Genomic DNA, 16,963 nt, shown 5'->3' with positions numbered 1-16,963 from the left:
GAAGGGAAGATACTCGTAAACGAGCAGTACCCTGCAGAACTGAACCCTCTTACTCCCAGCTGGGGTATGAGAATAAGAGGTGCCTCCTCCTTCCTCACTGTATACCTAAATTTGGGTTTTAAATAGGTTTTTTTTTTTTAAAAAAAAAAAACCAACTCTAGTTAAACAATAGCTGGGCATTTTGAACCTACTCTTTATCTGAAAAGGCTCCCAGAGTGGCTTGCATACAAGTAATTCAAACAGGACAGCTCCTTCCTGCAGGGTTATAATCAAAAACAGGTATGTGGAACCTCTTGCCTTCAGGCCTAACTAGCCGATAATGAGTTCCCAATTTGGCCTGCTAGCCTGTTTTCCACAAGCCATGCCCACCTGCCCACACCTGCCATCATATGGTGTGGCACAGGTAGAGACACAGCTGCCAATACACAATGAGGAGCCTCAAAGTAGACTTCTGCTTGGCAAGGGAGGCTTGCTATCACTGCTAAGTTGCATGACCAAACCCTGTGCAGAGACTCTCTGCAGAAAGCAGGTGTGGAGTCAGTTGCCTAACAACTGATAGGCAGCAACGTCAGGTCTGAATTGGCTTGGGTTCTCTTTTTTAGTGATTGCTATGCCAAAAAAGGAAAAAGAAACGGCCAGCTAATGCAATAGCTGTTTCAAGTGACAGGTGATTGGGTCTCTGCCCCCTTATCCAAGTAGTCTGATGAAGTTGGGGGGCACTCGGGATCCAGTCCACCAGCTGGATCCAGTTCCCCACCCCCTGACCTAAAAAGACATGTCACAATGTACTGGAATCTGTTCTTGCTACCCTGTTCCCGATACATCATGGGAGAGATACACTAATCTTCTCCCCTCTTTCTATATGGAGGCCACTGGAAATTTCCAGAACGTGCTTTATGCTCAGGCATTCCTGCAGACCAGTGTTTTGCAGTCTTGGGTCTCCAAGTTTGCCTTTGGACTACAATTCCCATCATCCTTGACCACTTGTCTTGCTAGCTAAGGATGATGGGAGTTGTAGTCCAAAAACAGCTGGAGACCCAAGTCTAGGAAACACTGCTCCAGACCAGACTCTGCCAGTAGCATTTACAACTAAATGCCTGGAAAAGGTTAAGAACCTTAGCTTTTCTTCAAGCCCGCACTGAGGAAGTGGTTCTGTTGCCTCCATGAAAACAAGCCATTCCATAGTTGTATGCACAGTTGCACACCTTTTAAGCTCTAATGTAATAAAACCCATTGACATTCCTAGGAGGCGGAGTCAATTTCTGTAATTGGCATTGAAATAATCCTTGGACTCACTATTGGACTCATGATGAGATTTATTTCATATCAGATAAACCAATCTTGTAGAGGGAATAATAAATCTTATGCATTTAAAGCCGGCCACACACTCAAATGGGAAAGGGGGGGGAAAGACTTTTCATCAGCAAACCAAACAACTTGTGATAGATGGGCAATTAAATAAATAAGGACGATTCGAGTTAGCTTATTAAATCTTACAAAGCTTTTGCATTCAGCCTTACTCCAAAATGTGCAGTCAAGTAGTCCGTGATGACCTTTCCCTGCCAGCAGGATCATTTCATGTCAGCACCGACAGAATGAGAGGAATGAAAGATTCGCTCTTGGAATGCTTTTGAATCCTTTCGTTCTGACACTGAAAAGCTTGGCACAAAAAGACCTACAACTGCTTATCAAAGAGCTGTAAACAAATACAGAAGCTTTTAGGACTGTGGGTTGGTGTGATCATCTGCAACACCACAAAGATGAAGCCAAAAGCATTGCTTTTAAAACCTTGGAATGGACAGAGGAATCCAGCTGCATCCCCCTTCTTAGAGAAGAAACCAAATGAAAGGAAACTGAAAGAGCAAGGATACCAAAACACCTCATTTGTATTGATTAGTAGAAAGCACTCAGAGATGGTACAATAAATGGCCTTTTTGTTTGTCCTTAGGAGCAAAAAGAAAAAGAAAAAAAGAAGATTATGGTATTAAATCATTAGGAGAACACTTTAAAACATTTGCGGGACGCGGGTGGCGCTGTGGGTTAAACCACAGAGCCTAGGACTTTGCCAATCAGAAGATAGGCGGTTCGAATCCCTGCCACGGGGTGAGCTCCCATTGTTCGGTCCCTGCTCCTGCCAACCTAGCAGTTCAAAAGCACGTCAAAGTGCAAGTAGATATATAGGTACCGCTCTGGCGGGAAAGTAAATGGCGTTTCCGTACACTGCTCTGGTTCACCAGAAGCAGCTTAGTCATGCTGGCCACATGACCCGAAAGCTGTACATCGGCTCCCTCGGCCAATAAAGCGAGATGAGCGCCGCAACCCCAGAGTCGGCCACGACTGGACCTAATGGTCAGGGGTCCCTTTACCTTTTTTAACACTTTTGCACTGCTTTCTCCCTTACAGCACTGCGAGAGTTACATCCCATAGCGTAAACTTTGGGACATGCACAAGGATCACAACCAGGTGAGCATTTCCCACCTGACTGGCATCTTAATTTCAGGCAGCAAAATATATCAACACATCTGACAAGTTGTGTGATCACTGAACGTAACAACCACAAACCCTCTCCAGAGTTAAATATGCATCAACTCAAAAAAATGCACTGAAATCTGTTTTGTTATTGTGCTCAGTGGCACCAAGTAATAGAATACATTTAAGTAACACCATTTGTGTGATTAGTATATTTAAGGAAAGAAAACAGTGAAACTGATGGCAACAATGATGAATGCTCAGGAGGTTATTAGTTGTCTAAAGTAGTGTTATTTTACATTATCATGAGGGTGGGGGAATGATTTGCTTAATATTGAGTTAGGAAGATGCTTCATTAAGACATACGCACACACCTATTCCAGCTATAATTCAAGCACTCCAAGACTGGATTTTTGAACTGGTTGTGCTGATCCCACATTTTGAGGATGTGGAGAGTGGGTTTTGTTGCACACACTAAAATCCTACCAAACATTGCTAAGCTAGAAAGTGGGCAGAGGGAGACAGAATCCAGTTTCTTACTTCTCCTGCCAAAGAACCAATGATCAGGGGTTTAGGTTTTTAAAAAGAACTACGTAAGTGGGAAAGAATTCATCCGTCAATTTCGGTTTCTCATTTTTCCAATCTTAAATTCAGTTTGCAATGTTTTTTTTTTAAAAGTGCTTATTAACATCTGCCAACATATCAGTACACATTTCTCATTCTAAATATGCTTTTGTATGCAAGCTTGCTTAATAGAGACACTTTTTCAAACTATTTCTTCCCTATCTCTATCCATTAACACATCTCTCTTTCCTCAACTGGAGAGACCAACTCCATATTCTGCTCATAACTGTGAATGCAGTTCCCCTGTTCAGCTGAGATATGCATGCTGAAGCCTGCATGCCACTTAGTGTCTTGACAATTGGGAGAAATGTTCAGACTTGCACACTTACCTGCAACACACTGTCTCTTGATCTTCTTCAACAGATGTGCCCTGGAAAAACGTGGATCTCCCTAACCCCCACCCTCACAATGCTACTGCTCCAGTTTATATCACAAGCTGTTTGCTATGCAGCAATTTTGAAATCCAGCAAATGTACAAAAAAAATAAGTCATCACTGGAACATCCAAATCATTTGATGGTAGAGAAGATGCTCCTTACCGGAAGTCATTGAAGAGATCAATGCAAGTGCCATTATTCTTACAAGGTGCAGAGTCACACTCATTGGATTCAGATTCACAAAATGGTCCTTCCCAGCCACGGAGGCAGACACACTGGTAGCCCTGAAAGGAAGTAGGGGGAAAACACATTAATTAACTCCTTGTCAATATCTCAGTGTTGACTGAATTAACAATATAACTGTTGGGGTCCTTATTGCATTTTAGTTCCATTAATCATGGGAAAATGTTGAACCCCAGTATCCACTTGGAATAATGCAAAACTGGAAAATATTATATGATTATTAATAATATTTGACCAAACAGCACAGGACCTATTCATGAGCTGCCACAGTGGCACAGGAATCATGACAGCAATGTCTAAGGCTGGGATTTTCTAATAGTTTTGGTGTTGAGCTTATCTGCACAGATTCTGCCCAGACCCAATCCAATCTCATTCCTTGATCGCAACAAAAAGCAAGGCTCCCCCCCCCCACTGGAACCACCAAATTCCATGTATAAATCCATTTAAATGAGATGCTTCTTCCATCCCTAGTAATGTATGAAAGGCTGATCCCACATGGAAAGGACAACTGTGTCTTTCTCACCCCATGGCTGAAGGTCCTATACAATTAGTCCCATTCAAGGTATCACATCAGAAACACAAAAATGCAGAACTATGAGTTGGTGTTGCAGTCTTGGCTGAAATATCCAAAACCACTGTATGAAAAATGGAAACAAAGAGATGTAGTCTGTACCAGTAATGGAAGTAACTCCAAAACCGTTAGAGAAGACCTGTCTTCTCCTGTATAAAAATGGAGCTGAGCTATTTTTCCCTTTTGCTCTAATTCTAACACTTTCAGCAAGAAGAAAAATTGGGGCGAAATATGACTGTCCACTAGAAAACGTAGCCAAATAATTCTGCTTTAAATTGTTTGCCAATCTGAGTTTTGGTTAAAAGCATCTGAATTACTGCTCTCAAAATAGGCAGTGGGCTAGAATTGAACTTTCTCAAAACTCCACTTCTTGGAATAAAAGATCTTTTATGTAGCAATAATCTATCATGCTTTGTATCTGTCATGTTGAACAGCCCTTTTAAATGGAAAAGAACAAAATGTGCAAGTCCTGATTATAGAGGAAAGAACTCCAACTCTGTATGAGATTGTTAAATGGTATGGACCAGTTAATCAAGTAGAGGCAATTGCTGTAAAACTCTGAAATAAAGATAGAACATTCAGACTCACAGACGTATCTAAAGAGATTGATTTTAGAGATCTTGCGCTCATCCTTTATTAAGAACTGTGAAGGTCTTTGTAAAGAGGTAGTATATGTTTTTAACAGCTTTCTGCTCTCTGTCGTATAGGGGAAATAAAGCAGTGCTTTTTGTTAGTATTGATTCATAAACAAGGAGGTCAATAGGACAAGCTAGATGTGCTTATATAGACTTGCACAACAAAGTGGTCTGAATTTTCTCTGGATTTTGCTAAATCACGATTTCTCCATATAAAAAAATCCCTCCATATAAAAAACTGCATGTTATAGGGAAGGGTTATGGCCCTGAAATCTAGATTTCCAAGATTACGATTGTATGTGCATGTTTATTTCTGTATGGAGGGGACATGAATTCCAGTGAAGGGGAACAGGCCTGTCTTGTTTAGTGAGAACTAGTGCATAGAGTAACTGAAGCTAGATTTTGCTTGTATCTATGCAAACATTAGGAGCTAAGTACCATCTGTGGCATATAATATGTAACGGTGTTTTCACACAAGCAAGTCCTCATTCAATATTGGCACATGGGAGTAATAAACTGGCATGTGTGTCTGAATCTTATTCATCCTTAGTCCTTATGGAATAGAAATGTTAAATCCCTCAAGAAATCACAAATGTGTCAAGGTTTACAAACTCATCTTCTCACATTTCACAACGCCATACCTATCACAACAGAAACTTGCAAAACACTGAACCTTGTGCATCCTCACCACAACCTTTGACTCCTAACAGGACCACCGCACTCCTCCCAAAACCCTTAAGCACTTGTATGTCCTGGCAAACATGCTATACACACAGACATGCCTGTCACAGGAATTCCAACATCTTTTCATCACTTATGTAAAGAGATGCACCACTGCACGTTCCAGTCTAGAAGCCTGACTTTCTTTTGCAGGAGCAGCAAAATGGGGGGGGGGGAAAGTCCAGAGAATGTCTGCCTCTGCTCCAAAGAACAGAGCTAGACATGTCTGTCCTCATTGTGCTGAGAGACACAGAGGGAGAAACCTGGGTCTTTGCAGTGAAGCAAAGACTCAAAGACAACCTCACAGGATGTGACACTTTGGACTAGTATTTTCGGAATACAGGTACCGTCACCCCTGGCCACTGATCTTCCTAGCTGGGATGATGGGAGTTGTACCTGTAAAAGCATCCAGTACTGATAAGTGCTGCAGACATGCAGAAGAGTCACACTAACCCTGATACTCACAAAACAGAGAAACCAGTAGGAGAACACTTCAATCTCCCAGAACATTCTATACAAGATCTCAAAGTAGCTGTTTTACTACAAAGGAATTTCAGAAATAGACTGGAAAGAGAAGCTGCTGAATTGCAACTCATTACCAAACTTAAAACCATGGAGAGACCTGGTCTGAACAAAGACATTGGATTCTTATCTCATTATACATGACTAAGCCATTTTTCACCTTCTCACCCCTTGCCTTTTCCTGTAAGACCTATTACAGTCGTTAAGAGTCGTCAACAGGCTCATCTCAGCTATCTGCCAATCTCCCTTTCCCACCACCCTTCTGAGTAATACCCCTTCCCACCTTCACACTATATAGAAGGATCTGGCAACTTCTGTTTCAGTGTATCTGAAGAAGTGTGCATGCACACGAAAGCTCATACCAAGAACTAACTTAGTTGGTCTTTAAGGTGCTACTGGAAGGAATTTTTTTTATTTTGACTATGGCAGACCAACACGGCTACCTATCTGTAACCTGATACTCACTGTTACCTAGCATGCAAACAGTTGGGAAAAAGTGCCTCTGCAGTTGTGCATCCAGGCAAAATAGAATAATTGAATGTGCTTTCTGTTTTGAAAGTGTGAGCAAATAAACAAAGGAAGATAATAATGCCCTACTACTCACTGCAAACTTCAATACACTTATAACGATATGTGGTCCAACAAATCAGCATTTTTTAATATTCTTAAAGGAGCAAGATAATTGCTGTGAGCAGCAGGTGGGGGGGAAATAAAGCCAAGTTATTTTGCCAAGTATATAGCCTTTACTGAGCAAGATGCCCAGTGCAGTAATTTTGCAATTATAAGAACAGCAGTTCTTTACTTCATATTGAAGAAAAAGTGTTAATCTGCAGTAGAAAAGGTCAAACTGAGAGCAATTTGAAGAGGTGTGGGCACACAGACACACACACCGAGAGAGAGAGAGAGAGAGAGAGAGAGAGAGAGAGAGAGAGAGATATGATGGCATAGGGACACCTGTGTATCTTCATCTAATTAAGTGCTTGAGCATTTAGGAAAGCTTTATTTTCCAAGCACTTGCATCCCTCTTACTCTTACCACATTGCAGACATAAGATTCATCATTTCTGAAGTCTCAGACTATGTTATGCTACTGGAGAATAGCTGTGGAACATCTGGCAAACAAACAGAGCAATGTACGAAGCATCCATCACAGGCAACAAGTGGTCTGCATTCCAATTATGCAAAATCTTCTGATTAATCCTTTACAAGTGTGGCTGGAGCATGGCTTTAGCACTAAACTACTAAGGGCTTCAGTTCTACGTGATATATCCAGCATTATATAAACTAGGAGGACTTGTGCACAACCCTGTTGGTGATCCTTAAAATAAATTGAACACCGTTCTGTGATCCAAAGTGCTGTGAACACATAAGGCATGTTCAGGTTCCCTATTACTACTGCTGGTCTTTTCTGAGCCTTCTTGAAGAAGCAAGTATGGGAAGGACCTGCAGAATAATAGCCAATGAAGCACAGGGAGCTGCAAGCAAGAAGGAAAAGGATCAGGCTGTGCCTCAATGCAGGCTCTGAAGTGTTCTTTAGGTACATGACAATGCTTTTGAACTAGGACCATGCACCGGATTCAGCCAAGGCCCAACTATTAGGACAAATGAGGCATATTTGGTGGGACTCGGGAATTGGACCAATGCCACAGATTGCTCCTGGATAGGTTTGGTGGCTCAGAGTGATCAGAGGGTGGGGCATCTGAGGTGGGCACTTGGCAGGAAAACCCTGAGAAGAGGCAAACAGTTATCCTGACCACCAGCTGTGTTTTCCTGGAAGTAGGTAGCAGCCCGCTGCCTGACTATGCCGCCTGCCTGAGGCTCCTCATATTTGAAACAGCACCATGCAGCATCAATGGCTCCATAAGAGAAGACATTAGCAAAGGAGCACCCCACAGAATTGACCCCACCTGCTCTCAGGTGGGGAGATAATGAGATGCAATGTCACCTTCCCCTATCCCCTCCCAACTGTATGTTTAATTAGGTTTTGTTTTTTAAAAACCTATTTAAACATTAGCTCTGCCCCCAACTAATTCAGGATCAGATCCCAGGTAGGGTGGATGGTCCCCACATTGGCCCAGGACAAGCTGACCTTATTAGGGACCAGTAGATTGAGACTGTGAGAGAGATGTAGGGCTGCGCACAACCTTATTTCACACATCTAGAATCCCTTGGATCCAGGCAGATGATATACCTCTCTCTGTGTGTGTGTATGTAAGAGTGTTATATATATCATATTAAATACTCAGCATCATACTCAGTTTGCAGCATTGGCCAATTTGTGGTGTGTCATAATTCCAATGGGTGTGCCTAAGATGCACATTGCTTTCTGCAATATTCAAAGCCTCGAACTTGATAAAGTGATTGAAAAGGTCACGTTCAAACCCCATTATTTCCATCACTTAAGACAGCTGACACTGAAATCAATACATTCTGAAATGAGTTAAAATACCAGGAGGCCTCATCATTTCCATTTCAAAGTCGTAACAAGAAACTTCATTCAGAAATTCACGCTGTCAAAAATGTGATATACAGAATAATACATATTAGTAGTGAATTATGCAACTATTATTCTTATTTTAACCACTGCATACCTAACAAAAACAGTTTGGAATGACAATTGAAGTGATTGACATTAGAGAACCTTAAAAAAGTTTCTTGTAGGAGGCATCCCCAGATATCTTGAAAATTTGAAAGGCTTGGCTTGGGACTAGTGGTTTCTGCCAAGGAAGAGTGAAAGCTTACAGCTTACTCTATATTGCATTGCACTTGTGGCAGTGAAGCCTCAGGCATCTACTGACCATGGATGCTGTAAGGCACAGAGACCTGAGTCTTGGCTCTTTTGCACAGGATCCCATATCTCCTGCCCTTTCTCTTCTTTTTTAAACTAAAGAAAAACCCACATATTTTGCTTTCCTGGTGGCTTCCTCTCTGAAAATTGGCGCCCAAATTTGCACCTCTAAACATAAAGTGGCATATGCAAATTTATATACCAATTTGTGCCACAGGCCTGCACCCCAAGTCTTTTAAAGACCTAGTAATGCCTCTGCTATTGACTGAGCTTAAGTGACAGCACAGAATGTTCATAGCCATTCCAACTGTCAGGCAACAAAAGTGTCATCAGCAAGTCAGTCAAATATATTTGCCAGAAACTACTGGCCATCACAAAAAAGAAGGTCTCATCAGATCTGCAGTGTAGGCCACTTCAGTTGGGGAAGTGAAAGCTGTCAGTTTAGCTAGGATTAAAACCTTACACAGGTTCTAGCAGCATCATTTTGTGGGGTTGTCTGAGGACTGGGAAGGAGCTACAGATATCAGGGACAGGCAGCTTGTTAATGCTGGAAGTCTAAACCTATGAAGAGTTGCAAAGGAAGGGAATTCTGATAGTTGTGGCTGGCTGGCTTCTGCTCATAGCAAGTGTATGCAACCAATTTAGTTTGTTTTTAAATGCTGTGTATCTATGACTCATGTAAATGTATTGCCTTTGCTTTTATGACCCCCAAGGATAGCCTTTAAATACGTACTTGCTGAAATGCATAGGGCTATTTTGAAAATAGTTTGTATTTTTTCAGTAACTTGTGCTCTTCTTTTAACACTATGGCATGGTGTTTGGGCAAAGCTAAGGGGGTAAAGGCAGCCAAGAAACAGTGGAATGTCCGAAATTTCACACAATGGTTTGAACAAACCAGCAACTTATTTGGCTGTAGGCTTCTACTGTAAAGATGAATATTCTTCACCTTCACTGTCAGAATATGAAGCTTCAGTCAATACACTTTCCTCTTATTTCCATGGCATGCATTATTTAAGATGACTGCTCCATGAACACAAGCTCTTTTGTTTCATTTTTGGTTCACGTAAAGGCTAATTGATCATATCTAAGGATGCCCTAAAAACTCAAGGAATTGAACATTGCAGCACAGATTGGGCCAACATTCTTATCTCCAGTTTATCTCATCAATTCTACACTGTCCGAAGGATGTAATGCTTTGCAAAGCAGCACTGGAACATCAGCCAGCACACCAAAATCATGCACACTTATTTATCGCATCAGTCTCATGGGCACTCAAAAGTTATAGGGATAAAATGTATGCACTTAAATAGAAATGGGGGCATAGGTGGAACAATGTGTAGTCATTTTATTCGGCTGACATTACACATTTAGACCACTGAACTTCCAAATACATTGAATTTCACATGTAATCAGTTTGCTGCTGAATGCTGTAGAACTGCATATTGATGAATGTTGCATGCTGAAAGTCTTATGTGAGTGGGGCAGGATAATTCACACAGGACTGAGTAGTAGAATTGGATAATTCACATGACTGGGTAGTTGTAATATTCTCTCCTACTTTTCCAAGATATTATGCAATGAAAAATGCACCCTGCCATATAGCCTTGACGCAATGATCTAAAACCAATTCCTAGCTGACGGATATCCCTGCATTTGGAACACTTGCTGTAACATGATGAGGCAGAAATGATGAAATAAATGCTAGTCTCTACTGAACAGGCAGGCTAACGGTCTACATTGCCACATCTTATGTGGCCTCTGACACCTCCTGCAGAAGCCCCATTTGGCATCACCTGAGGAGTGTCTTTCTTCCTATTGGTTTCCTCCTTCAATTGAGTTCTAAACTTTATGTAGGGTTCATAACAATTAGAAAGGGTGAAAACAGACTTTTTTAAAAAAACCTCCCCCTCCCAATGTATAGCCTCAATGCGTGTTTATATTGAGCCTGAACATCCATTTGCAGAAGGAAGCAGAAGGAAAGGGAAGAGTTTGTGGAAGTAATAGGTTTCAAATATGGATGCAAGTATGACAAAGGGGTGACACGGAATATATTTCAGCTTAGACAAATCTACACTTCCTTAGATAAGAATTTGCAGCACAATTTACACCCAAGAAGGGAGTTCAAGGCAAGAAGGACAATCAAGAAGATTAAGGAGAATCAGCAGCGCAAGAAGGAAGCACTGGAATACAAGAAATAAGAGATCAATTGCCTTGGGCAGGATTAAGACTCAAATGTAGAGGCTGGTGTTGTTTGTGAGCACTATAATTGAAACCTATGTCTCCCTCCGTTTTATTTATTTCTTTAATTTCTATACCGCTTTATATTTTTAATAAAAATCTCAAAGCAGTTTACAGCATATTAAATCAATAAAACAATAAAACTATAGTCATGTGATGTTCCTCCAGCCTCATGAGGAGCCTCCGGGCTTTCATTTTAAGAGTCCACTAGAAATGTTCTGTTTTTCCTTATTTTGGACTAACACTTTGGGTTATGGTGACCTTGACATTACGTATTGCCAAGGGTGCTTCAACACTATGTGTTTTGTAGAGAACAGAAAAAACAACAACTACACTGGTGGTTGTGTGTATGTCAAAATGTATGGTAATTCTATGTTTCTACAATCATCTGTCAATCATCCATTTACAGAGAGGGTGAAATAATTCAGCTTGATATGGGCTTTAGTGCACCGACTAGTTGCGGTGAACTGTTAATTATAAGCTCTGGATTGGACTAGGAGCCAGCAAATTATTTACAGTGAAGTGAAGGGCCTTTGTCCTGAACCCACATGCAATCACATCCAGATGCTTTCAGGCATTACAATCTGCTAAGAATAGATAGCTGTAGCTATCAAGATTGCCCATAGATAGGAAACAGTTCTGGTCCACCCATGTGATCCCTTAATGTATCAGGTACAATGCAGAAGTGCACTCATCTTCACAAGATGACACTCATACATGTTGAAGTTGAAGGGATGAACAGAGCTTTCTAAATTATTTCAATTATCCTTGAGAAAGAGTCACACGATTCCTGGAATTTATCAAGGATATTATATGGGTGGAAGAACACGCATGTTATGAACTGAATGGACATTATTTCTGGGTTACAAAACTGGATATTATTTATCTCTGAGCTTCGGAATTCTTCAGTTCTTGCGTGGATGGGTGGTAATATTTGTCCAAATAAAAGCAATCACTGGACAAAATGTCTCTAAACGTTCAGGGAGGCCTCACCTAAATCTTTTAATGGGAGACAATGTTAAGCAACAGTTTAAACCTCCAATAAGTTCTTTTCTACTAGCAGCCAGGCTCATAATAATGAGATACTGGAATAATTTAGAAGGTGCCTCTCTGACAAATTGGCACAGCAAAGTATGGCAAAAAGCACTTGTGGAAAAATTAAATAATAAAATGAAATTGGCACAAGGCCTGAAACACAAAGACTCTTTTGTAATTGAATGGCTAATAACGAAAATGGAGGACTCCTCTCACATTACAGAACATTTTGGTTAACTTAAATTGATTATTGCATTGTCCAAATAGTAGTTTGGGATAAGAACTGATGTTATTTGGCCATTTATGTATTTATGTATTGTCTAAATAACAGCTTCTAGGTAAGGGTGTGATATTTCATTATTTATCTGTATAAATGTTGTTGTATATTGAAAGAATTTAATAAAAGAAGATGAAAGAAACAATTATATTCTTTTTTTAATGATATTTTCCTTGTTTGGGGAGGAGAGAATCCATGTTTAAATGTATTTCATATGGAAAGAAGAGCTATATGGCTTTAAAAAAAATACTGAAAAGAATTCACATAAAACATTCAATCCACACAAGACTTTAGGGAGAGATTTACAGATTTCATTTCTGCAGAGGTAGAATATGCTAAGTTTCATTGCGTTTGGATAGGATTAATAAAATAGTAATTAAAGGGGGGGAATAGCTTAAAGTAAGGACATTCAGAAGGCATAATAGGTTTACAGTAATAAACATTTTAAGCTTGTGACAAATATAAGCATTAAAAACACCACAGGAAACAATTAAGAACAATAATAAAAAATAACTGTTGAGGAAATGAGACCATTTAAAGCTTGCTCTTTAGGAAAGCAATTTCTCTTAAAGGGACCATTCTTAGGATCAATAGGTAGGCTGGGGGCCTATTCTGAGAAAATAAATGTTTAAAATGGTGTCTGACGTATACTAATTAAATGAATACAGTTTGAAGCATATTTCCAGACCATAAATATTACAGCTGAGGCATTGTTTTACGGAAGTTTTTTGAGTTTCAGTATTTATTTATTTATTTTTGTCCCTTTGCACATTCAGTGACGGGCAAAGCAACCATGTCAAGGTGGCAGGTCCTGCATAGCAAAAGAAACCAAAATAAAAACAATAACCTCAAGCTATTTGTTCAAATAAACCAAATAACCAATCCAGATTCTGAGGGACCTTTAGAATATCGAGGCTTTGATCAGTGTATCTGATATGACATTTACCTCGATTGCTCAGTGAATAGTGAAAGGTCATAAGCTACACAAATAAGGAGCTGAACACAAATGCAGAAGAATTCATTTCTCCGTACAAGGACACCCAAACCTTTCAATTCGCTCCCACATCTATGACCCTGGCAGTGATTTAAAAGGAAAGCAGTGTTCCAGAAAAGCTCTTTTGTTTGACGGCACATTCCATTTGTCCCTTTCCTTTAGTACTCTTACGTCTGGAATAGAAACCATTAGATCTATAACATGAAGACATATCTATATCCCCTACAGGTAACCTTTGCATACAACAATCTACAGGACATGCTAATATCAAGTCCTCAAACATCAGACACAAAACAACATGGTTGGAGATGTAAGCGAATGTGCTGTATCTTAATAACAAGCATTTCCTACAGAATGTGTTTCAATCGAAATCACGTTTCAAATAATTGTGAAAAACTTCTAAACTTGTTTGCAGCCATCTAAAACCAAATCTTAAGTTTCCATTCATTTATCACTCTAAATCTAGAAAGATTTAGAAGTATACCATGACAGTTCAGAATATACAGAACAAGCGGCACTATTTTTCTATAAAAAGGAGTGCTGGAACTCTGAGAACAATGATGACAAACCTTCAAACCCATAGATCCCTGAAGCATGGCTCCCAGCATTGCTTATCCAGCTTTCCAATGCAGAGTTGACTGCTGGTAACTACGAGGGACAGGTGAACAGGGAGGTAGGCATTGTGCGGATGCAATGTTGTAGCTAACTGATATTCCCACTCCTGCGCTGCACTAACCTCAACTCTCCCAGTCTCAGTTATTGGCAGTGACTTCCATATTTGGCAGCCAGGTAGCCCAAGCCTACTCCACAGCACCAGCTGATACTGTCATTAACCTGTTACTCTGGCTCTCCAAAATACACCCCAAAATTGTGAAATGAAGGGATTTGGTGCATCAGCAATGTACCTATTTTTTTTTTTTGGGGGGGGGAGGGATGGACAGAAGACTTCATCTCTCTATGTAAGAAGCCAGGTAATCCTATGGACTGAACCATGTAAGAACAGTCTGGAGTCCATTCCATAAGGGGCTAAAGTAGAGTGAATAGGGACGGAGGGAAGAGGAATTAATTTGGCCTAATCTGACACTCCTGAATTTCCTTGCATATCAAATCACAATCCCCAGTGAGCTTGGCGCACACTTTTCCAGATTCTGCAATGCAGCTCCAGTGCACAAAAAGTGCTCTGAAATGTGTCTTCTATGTAAAAGATGCACACAAACTGTATGGATCAATGCATCAAAAAGTGTATATTTGATGTTATGTTACAGAACGTATATGATTTAATGACGGTTTTGTGTATTCTATTAGGAAACAGAATTGGCCTGTGATGAGCACCACCAGCAAGACTTAAACAGGATGAAATCCTGTCTATGATCCATTCCCTAAGACTGAACTCTTAAACTTCAGCGAAAACTTTCATGTTTGGAGGAAACAGTAATTTTAGCTGACAGGACAATTAGAGCAGAAGATGTTTTCTATCAACCTCTACATGGCTAGAAGAATGTGATACACAAACATATAAATGGCATGGCATCCAGTATGAAAGAAAATGCAACCAATCATATACTGGAATGCATTGTGTTTCTTAACTAGAAATAGGACCATAAATAGATGTCCAAACCCATCTAATCTTCTCTGCTATAATATATTAAATGAAAATGTGAAGTCCCCTAGCCAGACACATACATATTCAATTTTATTGTAATTGATACAATTAAAAAAAAAGAAAATAGACTGTATTTTTCTTCTTCCAGGACTACAGGAGTTAATGTGTTTTACTATTTTATACAAAATGGTTGCTTTGGTTTCCCCCTCTTTCTCAAATGAAGGCAATTTAATGACTTTTCTGGTAATTGGAAATGTTTAAATTTGAACTGTATTTTTTGGTCTCAATGATACCCACAAAAAATAACTGCTGCTATCTGGGGTCTTTTCTCAAATTTGCAATGTCTCTCTTTAACCTTCTAGCTACTTGGCCCTTATTTTGCAATTAAGTTTGAAGAAAGAAATCTCAGACTGCTAAATGGAAAAATCCGGCTGCTTCACCACATTTAACTTGGCTTCAGGCATATACACAAACCTCTTTGATTTATTTCTGTTATACCTACCGTTTCTGAAATACGGTTTGCGCTTCCTTTGTCAGATGGGCTGTGCTTTTCTTTTTTAAAAAAAACCAACTACGTTGCACTGATGTTCCATGCATCTTCTAAACTACCATAATCACACCAATAAATGTCAGAAACATCAGCAGGAAATTGACAAGACGGGTCATCTACCAATAAACTACTCCTAAATGGTCCAAGCGTTAAACTTGTCATTTTCTCTGGGCACGAATATTATGTGCATCGTTACTTTTTCACTTCCTCTTCCCACTGCCCTTTTAGGCAGTTACATGGGATAGCTTTGTTCACAAATTAGAAAGCCAGAATTTTATAGATCTCTCCCTCTTTCCCATCTCCTTCTTTCCCACCCAGCTCAAGGTCGTAACTTTCTCCTTTCTATAGAGGCAGGTTATCGCTGTGCTTAACAACAAGGTATACTAATCCCCAAAATGTCATCTTCATTGGAAAGGTTTCAGAGCAAATTCCACAAACTGCTTTGGAGTCTCCCCTCTTTCCAAAGCAACATTCTATATGGCATAGACAACCAAGGCAGTGTACTGGGGTAACCAGCTTGCTGTGTTGGCTAGGGGTGATCCACTTTCAAAGTTGATTTGATACTTTCTAAAGCATTGGCGGAGGAAGGAGGGTGCGGTAGGTGCAGTCCGCCCTGGGTGTCATCCCTGGGGGGGGTTGACATTGCCGCCCTGCCCCCCTGGGGCTCTTGCCACGGACGGCACCCCCCTGGGACCCTCGCCCCACAGGTGGTGACCCTGCAGGCAGCTAGCTCCACCCCCGGGTGCACAGTATATATGCCACTCCAGGTGCTGGAGCAGCTAGCTCCGCCTCTGTGCTAAGGGAGTCTGCCTCAGTCTGAGGAGCTTCATAGATTGCCTAATTTAACTCATGTGTTGAGTCTGCTTCATTTCCCTGCTTCCCCATTCACTATTGGGAAATAATAATAACAAAAAGGCTATTGCTGTTTATGTTTGACAGAAGTGGGTGAAATTTGTAAGCATACTAGGCCCTCCAGAGCGGATAAAGCCTGCCAAATTAAATATGTCAGGGACCTTTTTTACTGGGCACTTCTAAAATGTTATCTTTTTTAATGTTGCTTAATTGCATGAAATTTCCCAGTGTGGTCAACTTCTGAGGGATGAGGATTGTTGAAGTTCTTCATACTTGCTGCAGAAGTTTTTCTGTAAAAGGGAGACTCTGAAGTTTTGGACTGAGTAAAATACGAATACTTCACTCCCCCGCCCTTGGTTTTTTGTGGGTCATCGGAATGAAAACTACATACCAAGAGAGGTGAGCCTGCCTAAGAAACCTGCCAAATTTCAGATGCATAGGTCCAAGGGCTTACAAACTTGATCTGC

General features: G+C 40.5%; 1 protein-coding gene across 7 annotated transcripts in view; it reads right to left on the bottom strand.

Moving 5' to 3' along the window:
• EYS (eyes shut homolog) overlaps window positions 1-16,963 on the bottom strand; it is a 511,791-nt gene that overhangs the window by 433,237 nt on the left and 61,591 nt on the right. For all 7 annotated transcript variants that reach the window (XM_082218133.1, XM_082218135.1, XM_082218137.1 and 4 more), the window contains one exon: window positions 3,632-3,753. In XM_082218133.1, the coding sequence (XP_082074259.1) occupies window positions 3,632-3,753 (122 nt within the window). The remainder of the gene's footprint in view (window positions 1-3,631; window positions 3,754-16,963) is intronic.

This window comes from Podarcis vaucheri, assembly GCF_965113315.1.
Source record: "Podarcis vaucheri genome assembly, chromosome: 3".
Lineage (NCBI taxonomy): Eukaryota > Metazoa > Chordata > Lepidosauria > Squamata > Lacertidae > Podarcis > Podarcis vaucheri.
This window is presented reverse-complemented; position numbering and strand designations above follow the sequence as displayed.